At 33.5% G+C, this 11,671-nt stretch overlaps 1 protein-coding gene across 1 annotated transcript; it reads left to right on the top strand.

Annotated features, from left to right (window-relative positions):
• Positions 1-3,880: 3,880 nt before the first annotated feature.
• LOC137574512 (protein peste-like) lies at positions 3,881-10,003 on the top strand. The gene is given in 7 exon segments (XM_068286855.1): positions 3,881-4,123; positions 7,642-7,714; positions 7,716-7,826; positions 8,033-8,338; positions 8,403-8,819; positions 8,821-8,923; positions 8,984-10,003. Coding segments are annotated over 6 exon segments (1,704 nt in total). The 5' UTR covers positions 3,881-4,123; positions 7,642-7,681; the 3' UTR covers positions 9,718-10,003.
• The last annotated feature ends 1,668 nt before the right edge of the window (positions 10,004-11,671 follow it).

An 11,671-nucleotide genomic window follows, 5' to 3' on the forward strand; every position in this document is an offset into this window, starting at 1 on the left:
ATAAAATGCCCTATCCCTTTAAACCTTCTTATCCGCTCCTGTAAAGATTTGTTGTACTAACAAGGTATGTACATATGCGTTTGGGCTAATCAATACGATTAGCCAAGTTGATAAGAATGATTAGTTATCAGTTTCAGAATATTTCAATTACAATTTGTTTATGTTGTGAACTAGAAAGTTTAACCCACTTCCTTTCTAATGAAATCAGTTGTAGTTAAATTTCAATGACAGAAAACTAAATCGCAAATTAGTCCCCACATCCCTCAAACCAACCCACCACCCACCCACACACACACATTTGAAGATTGTCTCAAGCCAGGCAGCCGGCTGCATTGCACTTGACTGACATTCATCATATTCCTCTCACTAATCATCATCTTCTTCATCATCGTCATCATCATGATGAGTATCATCGGGTGTAAAAAAAAACAAACACACATAATATATATATAAAACGACGTAGCCTCCAGTTGGCCGTAGAATCGGCCTCGCCGCTTAGTCGTAATCGAGCTTTGGCGAGTAACGGTCCTATCCAACGGCTGTTTCATTTCATTTCATTCCGTTTAAGTTGATTTTTCTTGGCGCCCGTTTCGGTTTTTTGAGTTCTTCCTGTGATAAGTCCCCAAGTCCCCGTCCAAACACACGCGTGCCCAAGTAGCATGTCCTTAGCCTTATACAATTTCCTTTTGCAAATTTATTTAGTGATTGTTTAACAAAAAATATCAACAACAACAAAAAAGCAAAAAGAAAGAACAAAGTGAGTGTAACAATGTGCCTCAAAAAAGAGAACCTACCATCGTCTAGTATATACTTATAGACATATATGTATATGCTCCTTCATTTAATCGCTAGTAGACTTTTCCAGATTACGATTACACTGGCAATTATGAAATATAAATTATTATAAATTCAACTTGATTGGTTTTATTGGTTAATCGGCCTAGACGGGACCAGTAAAAAGCTTATAAACAATCTACCCACCTACTTAAATCGTTTAAATTGGCATTTTCGCAGTGAATTCGGGAATGCAAACAATGAAAAACACCTGTTGAATAAACAGTAACCAAGTTATTTGCGCTGTCTATATTTAGTTTTTGGTTGCCATTTCTTAAGAATTTTGACTTAAGCAAAACATATATTTGCCCCACGACCTCCCATGCAGCTTTCAACTACTTCAGCAGCTTTCAATTACTAATTGCATTTGCGTGCCAAATTCAATTCACTTTTCACACGATGCGGCAGTTCTTTATTTTGTTTAGATTGACTTCACATTTCATTATATTTAACGTAATTGAAGCCCCCCAAGTTACACATTTGCATCGATTGTAGATTATATTTTTAGTTTACACATATCAAATGGCAAACTGATAACTCATTAGAATCAATCAATCTCTTCCTCTAACCAGACAATTGCGTTTTCTCTATTTTCGATTACTCTTCCTATGGTTGTATGTATGTATCTGGGTCTTGAGTTCCGAGATTTGTAAACTTGCTATTTCTGCGGTTCACTCCCAATGTCAATTTATAAGTCTTGTGGTTTGTTTGGAAATTTGAGCAGGTGTTATAACAGTCGGAAACCAAAAAAATAGAGATTGCAACCTTTTCATTGTTTACTTTATCAGAAACGATCAAACGTAAATGGTAACTCAATTGAGATTAGACAAATGTTTTTATTTTTTTGGCAGCACTTAACAAATTCTGAAAGTTTGTTCAGATACTATAAGCCTTATTGATAGGACAACTCGAAATTTCTTAGAGTGTCGCAGATTGAGATTCAATTTTAACATCCAGATTTGGATATGACTCTTTAAATAACTGTACAGATTAATTACTTTACTTAAAGATATGTTATTCGACTCTAGATCAGAACATTTTTCCCATACATTATTTTGATAGCATCTCTATCTTTTAAAATTAAGCAAAACTAATGAATTTGTAAGTTTTTCTATTGATATGGATGTTTCGCAATCTCAAGGTTTAGCTTAAGGATTAAATAGTGTCATATGGGAAAGATATTTAAACTCTTCCTTTAGGCTTTTATTACTATTTTATTATATTTTTATCATTTCAAGAGGGTCGGATTTCATTTTCTGCAGTTTCCAAGAAAATATTCCCTAAATTACAATCTGATAATCTAGTGAAGATATTTGATTTTTTGATTTAGCTAAAGTCTCTTTTGTATTACTGGATATGCCCATTTCATCTTAGTATCAAGTCTAATCCTCAAAATTTCAAGGATTAATGCAACAGACCCATACGTAAAGGAAATTTAAATATTTCTTAAGGATTTCCTGAAAATTTATTCAGCATTTATTCAATTCAGAATGGACAAATTATAGTTTCTGCAATTCTCAGGAACAATGTCCCCCAATACTTAAAGTCCTAAGTTTTTAACTATAATGATTAAAAATTCATTTTAAGAATATGCAAAATATTATCCTGTTTTCTCTAAAATATCTTAAAACTTTTGGAATCACTCTAAAATATGTTTCAAAAGTTACATACATTTCTATTTATTTCATTTACAATTTTTCTAACCTGGTTTTCAAAAATGATAGGCGTTGAATGATAACTAATTTTTGTCGGATTTTTATAAAACATGTACCATTTGGCGGGAAATTTAATTTACTTTCATACTTAGATTAAGAAAAAAGTATTTTAGCTTAAATTGGTATCTTAAAAGGGCGTAAAGCCAAACGACCTCAAGAATTTCATATAAAAACCCAAAATTTCGATTGGCCCCAAAATAAGTAATGGTGGCTAAATTGAACATTTTTGGTAAGCAGTTTATCTTGGATTACCTAGATTTATAACTTCTTCAAAGAATTCACATGATTAACTATAATATTAAAGATTTTTGAGAGACTGGGCTAAACTATTGACCGAATATTTTAGTGCGGGGATTTTTTGTTCAAATGCATCAGTAAAAACGTCGAAAACTGACATGACAATAATAACGGATCATCATCTAAATATAATATCCAATAAATAACTGAAAAAATTTCTTCATTAGACGAGACGAGAAAATCATATTCAATCAGAGATTAAAAAAAAAGGGGCTAACCTACTGACCACCACTGTACGTAAAGGTTTTGATTCATAGAACCTTTTCTAAGCCAATAAAAATGTCAATATCAAAAAAATTATTTTCTTTCCTTGAAATACATACATAGTACAAAAACTATTTCAACTACTATTTTTTGAAATCATATGTATGTATATCTACATAAAAAGGTCTTCTAACCATAACAACAATTTTAAGATTAGGCAAATAGTTCCCCAATATCACTTACTTTAGCAAAATAGAGCTTAGTGGAAACTCTTCAATTTACGAACAATTGATTAAGTATTAAAGGTTTTTAAATAAATCTTTAATGAAGACAGTTTAAATCAAAATATATAAATCAGTACATCATTGGAAAATGACTAATGTTTATTTTTTATGCCATAAGGTGTCATTTGGAGTATTGAATTCAAAAGATTCATAGACACCAGGACTTCGATTTGTAGTCCCTAAATCGAATTTAAAGAAAATTTATTTAAGATTATAAGCAACTCAGCTTTTTCCAAAGAATTATTTGAAAAATTCTTCAAATTCTTGACTTTTATAGCAAAAACTTTATATGGAATGAGGTATTCTTTCTAAGCACTTATTTTTAATCACACTCGAGTATTCACTCGTATACATTAGCTGAGAATAAATTTGAATAGTTAATCACATTCGAGTGTTCACCCACAGTGTCTATTTAAATGCCTACCTCAATATTAATGCCCTCAGTTCTAGCTTACACTTTGCCAGTGACTTTGGAAGCGATGTATTGAAAACTTGGTTATTTGAACACATTATTTGTATACTTCAGACAGAGACTTCAAGGCTTTGGCCATATAACTCAAACAATATGCAAAGAAAGAAAGTTCAGCTTTGGGTTCAATGCTTTCTTACCCGAAAAATTTGCATCGAAAATATATGATACAGTGTATCGTTCGTGTGTCATTCGAGGGGCAGGCAGATTGGAATCGTTAAAGTCAAAAGATGTGTGTGAGATGCTTAATTTAATAATGAAAATATGAAAGACCAAAAAAAAAGGAACGAGCAGAAAACTTAATTGAAAGCAATTATATAGTGAGTGTTGCTCTTGATTTCAATTAAACCTTGGGGAAGAACTTTAAAAATAGTTTAAGTTCGCCTGCTCTATTATACTTCAATAATCTTTCATAAAAATATGAACAGAATATGTCACGAAAAAAGAGAAAACGCCGACAAATTTGAAAAATTCACATAATCATATCAATTTACCTCCCATTCTGACATGCCACATATATATGTATTTTTATATATATATATAGATTTGTATTCGTGTACAATAAAACGTAGAGTGTCAAAGACCCAGTCCATAGCTCACCGAGGGGTCAATTGATAGACTCAATTATGATGATATATCAGAGAGAGAGGAAGAGAGAGAAAGAAAATTACCAGAACGAGGAATATTACAAATGGGCACATATATATTTGGTATATATACTACAAATTGGAAGGGCCAAAGTTATTGTGTCTTTTTTTAACATGTGTACTTATTTCAAAGTTCAAAAACCTGTTATCGCCCCAGGAGAAAGAATTATATATTCAAGTAAATCGCGTCGATATCGTCATTGTTTGATTTGTAATTCAAATCCCAAAATTGGATTGAAATATGAAAAACACTTGCTTCAATTAAAAAGCCGGTGCGTCAGGCAACGTTCGGAAATTATCTCCGCTGATATGACTTTTTATATATACTTTTTGTCTATATTCCTATATATATGTAGGTATATGTATATATGTAGTCTGTTTGTCTGGACTGAGTTTACATGAGTGTGAAATGTAATTGAAAGTCACGTTTTTCTCTTTCAATTGATTCAATTCAATTGAAATAAAAATACATATACTAGGTAAAATTATTTTTAGTATACGTATATAAATTATGGTAATTTGTGTATAATTATTCTGGTAAACATTTCGTGCGACTAAAACGATTGAAAATATCGATAAAATTAAATAATTGTTCACACTTAAAAATGAAATAGAAAACGTAATTGCTGAAATATTAGTTCATGGGCTTTTTTGTACCATGCTCCCATAGATTGAAATGGTATATAAGAGGCGTCAAAATGTATGTAACTGGCAGATGGAAGCTTTTCTGACTAAATAACGTATATATATTCCTGATCGTCATCAACTGCCGAGTCTCTCCCTTCCATATGAACACCTGGATCTCATAGACTTTAACAGCTCAAGCCATCCGATTAAGTACAGTCGGGGCTCGATTATCCGTGATGTTCGGAAGCAGAAGCAGGACGGATAATCTATTTATTGAATAACAATTTTGATTATACAGTTTTCTACTGAAAACATGAGGCAAAAAAAGTTTACGGATAATAGAGGTAATCACGTTTAATCGAAGCAAACAATGTGGAAACATTTCAAACAAAAACAGACTGATCTTTGGCCATCACGGTTAATTGGAACACGAATAATCGAAGCTCGACTGTACTTATGCGTGTTTGAATTCGTTCCTGTCATATTAAATTTAACTTAAATCGTACCAGAAATAGGCCAATTTGATACGTTTCCCACCAGGTTGCCCATAAGAGAGAAATTGGCCAATGGCGGCGCCAAAGTACACGAAGTCTTGTCCGAGTTAGCTAGATATTATATCCTTGAAAATTACAACTTAAAAGGACGTGTTGCAATGCATTCTTTAATCTTTTACATATTGGTATAACCTATTTTAATAACAACTCTTTAAAAACAAATGACTTATAAGAATAAATTTAATCGATGTGTTTATCGGGGTTTTAAACCATTCCGACATTTTTGACGTCATTAAAAAAGTGTTTTAAGTTCAATAGATCTCCTATAGTAATTGGGGGGTGCTGATCACGGACCTGTACTCAGTTTTTCTTCATCACGTTAGGAATTCGAAAAAATGCGTTCAAATTAGTCAAAATGACCTCATTTGCAAAATATTATTCCATGATATATGTAAAACAAAAAAAAAACAATATTATTTTATCCTATTAATATATTAGGCTTGATTGAAAAGAAATTTACAAAATATCAAAGAGTTATTCCTTTGTTATAAGCCATAATATCTTACACTTTGGATATGGTTCTATAATGATTAAAATTTGAACCAAAAAGTATGCTATAGGGATTCCAAGAATTGTCTAATTTTTAATTATAAAGAATTATGGGAATCTGCTGCGTCTAACAAATTGTTTATTAGTTATATGTGCAAACAAGAACTAATTTTCTTACATAAAATATTATAAAATCTGTTAAAAAAGCTGAAAAAATGTTTTTTAAACTTTCTATAGTGTACTTTTTGGGTGCCTATTTTCCAACCCCAGATCTCTAGATTTCACAAAATCTAGACGTGATAGCCAAAAACCAAGTATGCAGTTAGAATCAGCACACCCGAATTATTTAAGAACACTTCTCAAGTTAACGTCAGCAAAAATCATGTCGGCATGTGTTATTATGTAATTTATATCTATATTTATTGACGATTTGTCCATCGATCTTTATCCAACTATATAGGTCTTCTGATCAAGAAATTTGTTAGGTGAATCACTTTAAAAACGAATTTAGAAAAATTTCTGCAGCCTTTATAGGCAGTCCAATTAGCATTTATTAAAACAATCCTTCGTTTGAATATTAAAATAATTGAAAACATAAAATTTGTATGCCATTAATGTGTTCATATTTATTATCCTTTCTAAAAATATATGACTTCCAAACCGATATATTGAAAAACATAAAGAACTAAGAGTTGTAATCATCCTCAAATAAATTTGTAATATTCTTAGAACCAACCAACTGATGAAATTTGTTCCTTACACTTATTAACTTGCCCTCGGCTAAAAGACTTTTGGCCAGCATGATTCTAGAAGATTTAGACAGTAATTAAATCAGTTCCGTTTGAGCACCGATCTCAATTGAATCAAATATAATTAACTCACTTAAAATGTAAAGTTTCAAAATAAACACCCAAAATAGTTTCGAATTTCAGTGCTCCAACGACAAAAAGTGTCCTAAAATAAATTTTCTACTTTCTATTTTTGCATATATTCAAATTAGTTCAGGTTCCCAATAAACTATTTTAAAATATATTTAAATTCGTTCAGTTTTTCTATCGATTCGATTTAGGTTTTTGCCTAGAGAGCTAAGAAGTCAGTGTAGAATAGTTTTTTAAAAGGAAATATTATTAGGATTTTAAACTATGTTGAGGTTTCTGTTTTACTAAAAGATGTGATATTTAGTTTTCATATTCAGGTTTGGATTATGTGAATTTGCAACAAGTGAAGTTGAAATCAATTTTGGCGACTGGAAAACTCTTATTTATTATTTTGTTAGTCGATTTTCGCTTTTGTTTAAACTTTTAATAAACTGCTATTGAAAGAAACAACAAAATTTCCATTTGTATCTAAAATTTGGTAGACATTAAGATGGCATTTTGCTTGATAAACTCCTGTTTCTATATTTATAATGTTAGTCATCTGTTTATACTATGTAACTAAAATGGCTTCGCTTCCGTTTCTTTCGTTTGGTTTGGCTTAATCTGCACATGGCTAATAATAGTTTATTTTTTGTCCATTTAGTTCCAGACATATTACTATTGGAGGCGTCGACCCCACAGCCATGCCCACACAAAACACCGCCATGTGGGGCCAACAAAAAAAGTCATCGAAAATTAATTATCGGCATATTTGGCTTTTGCCTGGGACTGTTCGGCATATTGTGTGGCATGTTCTGGGAGGATTTATTCAATTGCATCATGCATAAGGTTAGTGTTTTGGGTCCAAATCAAGGGTCAAGAGCAAGTGCTAGTGATGGATGGTTAAATCAGAGCCAGCTGCACATTTGATTGATGTGGGGAGACTCTCAGAAGAAACCGCCTTCAATTGCTCGGTTGCAATGCCACAGAGAGTTCGGGGCGAATTAGTTAAGCTTTTGTTCAATTAATTGAAATTGATTTTCATTTTTGTAAAGGAAATGACTTTGTCACCCAACACACGTGTCTATGAGAACTGGAAGACTCCGCCGCTGGAACTTAATTTAGATATATATCTTTATAATTGGACAAATCCCGAGGATTTTGGTAATCTCTCTACAAAGCCCATACTGGAGCAAGTTGGCCCATATCGTTTCAGTGAGAAACCGGATAAGGTCGACATCAATTGGCATCCCGACAATAGCTCTGTGAGTTATAGGAAAAGAAGTTTCTACTACTTCGATGCGGAGGGTAGCAATGGCAGTCTAGATGATGAGATTATAACCCTAAATGCTGTGGCATTGGTAGGTGACTCCATTCGGTTCCATTTATCAGCCTCTATTGATTTCCTTTCCTCCTTTCTTATAGTCTGCTGCTGCCACAGCCAAGAGATGGAATAGTGTAAAACGAGGCATGGTCGATGTCGGCCTAAAGCTCTACGATCAGCAAATGTCGGTACGCAAGTCGGTGGATGAGCTCCTCTTCACGGGCTATAATGACATAATGATTGATATGGCCATTGCCATGCCAGTTTTTGGCGATGATGTTAAAGTTCCTTTCGACAAATTTGGTTGGTTCTATACCCGAAATGGCAGTGCCGATCTCACGGGCACATTTAATGTCTTTACGGGAGCCGATGATATCGATAAACTGGGCCAAATGCATACCTGGAATTTCAATGAACACACCGGCTTCTTTGACTCCTATTGTGGGATGACAAATGGCTCAGCGGGTGAATTTCAACCATCCCAATTGCAACCAGGGGGCAGTGTGGGTCTCTTTACCCCCCGATATGTGTCGCACTATTCCGTTGGATTACACTGAAACAATGGAAATAGAAGGACTGAAGGGATTCAAGTACGCGGGAGGACCACGTTCGGTAGATAATGGTGAGGCTGAATAGTTAAATTTTTCTAAAGTATAAATATATTTTCTTTGTTATCATTTAGGCACATTATATCCGGAGAATCTTTGTTTTTGCGGTGGCGAATGTGTGCCCTCGGGTGTCATGAATATAAGTTCCTGTCGTTTTGGATCGCCCGTCTTTATGTCCTATCCACATTTCTATAATGGTGATCAATTCTATGTGGATCAAGTTGAAGGCTTGGATCCCACAAAGGAGAATCATGAGTTTTATATGGTCCTGGAACCGCGTACAGGCATTGCCTTGGAGGTGGCAGCTCGTTTCCAGGTCAACATGTTGGTTGAACCCATCGAGGGAATCGCATTGTACACAGATATCCCAAGAATATTCTTTCCTCTTATATGGTTTGAGCAGAAAGTAAGAATCACTCCCGAGTTGGCTGTTCAATTGAAGGTTCTGCCCATTGTTCTGCTGGCAGGACAAATCTTTGCTGGAACTTGTCTGGCAGTTGGCCTGCTCCTACTCTGCTGGACGCCAGTGGCAGAGCTTTTGAACTGGTGTCAACGACGATCTGATCGTTATGATCTCAAGACCCAGCACAAGGGCAATGGTCAGGAGTACAAGAGTCGCAGTTCCAGTGCCGATGATCTTAAATCTAAGGCCTCGACTTTGGTATGTGAGCAGGGTCCAGACAGTTCCCCACTCCTCGAAGACAGACGCAAGGAAAAGCCATCGATCCAGCCCATGTCCAAATCACAGACTGGAGAAAGTGTTGCCACCGCCTCCACAGGAATCAGTGATGAGAGTAAACAAAATTAATCTAAACGATGCAAAGAATGCTTTGATAATTTGCCAGCTTAGCTACTAAGCCGTCCTAGTATAGTCTCTTCTTAGTTCTTAGTTTAGTTATAGAGTATTACTACTCCCAATTACATACTCCAGTGCCTATGCCAAAGATTAATGAGGCAAAGATCTGATATACACAATCCAATAATGAACACTTTGCATAGTCTTAATGAATACTCCTTAAATGTATTTTGGAATTTTTGTGAATGTTTTCCTCTTTTTGATAAATGTGTATTTGTTAATAACTCTAACCAAAAAGCCAGACAAATCGAATTAAATATATATTTTATATATATACCATATATGAAAGCACTTTAATTTCTTATTTGAACAACATTTTGTTTATCTTCCATGAATTTCGTAAGTAAGAAATAAGATTTGATTTCTTTAAGGAAAACCTGTGGAAGACAATAAAAACTTAGGACTTCTAACTCTAAACTTGATATGCTTAAAAAATAGTTTTTGATAATGAACTTCTTAATTTGAGTATAACAATCTGACAAAAATCTAGTTTTAGAGGCAGCTTCTATCAAAAGTATAAGAGTATACATATATAAAGACCCTTTCTTTTAAAAATACTCCATTTAGTTATTTCATTAAGGAATGCAATTTAATCAGACTTTAAGTGATATTTTGATAGCTCTCTCGAGATCATTTTTAAAGTTATCTAATGATATAAACTTTTTTAAGAACGAACTCAAAGTTTTCGTTAGGCTGTTTTCTTATAGATTTTAGTTACATTTCCGCCTTCAAGGACACTTTATCAACAAAACGAATCATAAAACTCAAAAATTGGATAAGGTCATCATAACTCACTAAATCTCATGAAAAAGAGAATTAAATTAATTAATTTTTTCATGTGTATTTATCCAACAAAACGCTCGAGTCGAAATGCTGCACCAGACTACTTCTGTTTTTACGCTCTCAAGTGCACTTCGTGTTGATTTCGACATGCACACAGATGGTAAAACTATAATTTGCTATGGGTGCCTACCCTTGAAGTAAACTATCAAGACACAAATCGGACTACAAATCTCGTAATCATATTAATAAGTCAAAAATTACCTGTGAAAATGATGCTTACTCTCCCAATATCTTAACCTTAAAACCGACACTGACGATTGCGCACATTTATATAGACACATATTAGAAGGTTTTTAGTCTATAACCCCAATCTACAACGGACGAGACCCGATAACAATGTATGTAGCTGTTTTTATGGGTCACAAAGACTGGGAGATTGGTCACGAAACCTACAAAGCAGTCAACTTTAAGTATGGATATAGGATTGGGGACAGCGGTGTACTGCCCAGATCCCACCCAACCAAGGATCACGTGAATTTCCGCGAGACCAGCTAAGCAGACATTAAAGCCATCCAGCAGATTTAAGCCACTGCTAGGTATTCTGAAAACTCGCGTGTGTAAATTTATGTATTTTTTACATGTTTTTTTTTTTTCATTCTGATATTTGTGAACACCGTTACAAGGAAGAAAATCTCTAGTTTTCCTATTTATCGACACATAATAATTATGGGTCATTCAACTAAAGTTTAACAATTTTCATTATTAGGTATTACTAGCTTACTTTCTGTTTTTAAAATTTATTTTCTCCTGTCAATAATATTAACATCACTTTTTTAGTTGTAACACACTGCGTATGCGCAACGGTTACTTGATAAACATTTGTTAATTTCAACCTCCAACAAATTTATAAATATTTAGTGTACGGTTTTTGTACAAAATTTAAAGAAAAGATTAAATAATTCAAAGACATTTCAGAAATAAATTTACACAGTGTCTTTTATGTTTAATTTTTCAGAATTGTGCTTAACAACTTTCTTGTAATTATTTATATTTAAGATAAACAACGTATTCAAAAAAACAAACCATTATTACAACAAGAAATGTTTAAGGCCTACTTAAAGTC

Source organism: Drosophila tropicalis, unplaced genomic scaffold (assembly GCF_018151085.1).
Source record: "Drosophila tropicalis isolate 14030-0801.00 unplaced genomic scaffold, ASM1815108v1 contig_1133, whole genome shotgun sequence".
Taxonomy (NCBI): Eukaryota; Metazoa; Arthropoda; class Insecta; order Diptera; family Drosophilidae; genus Drosophila; species Drosophila tropicalis.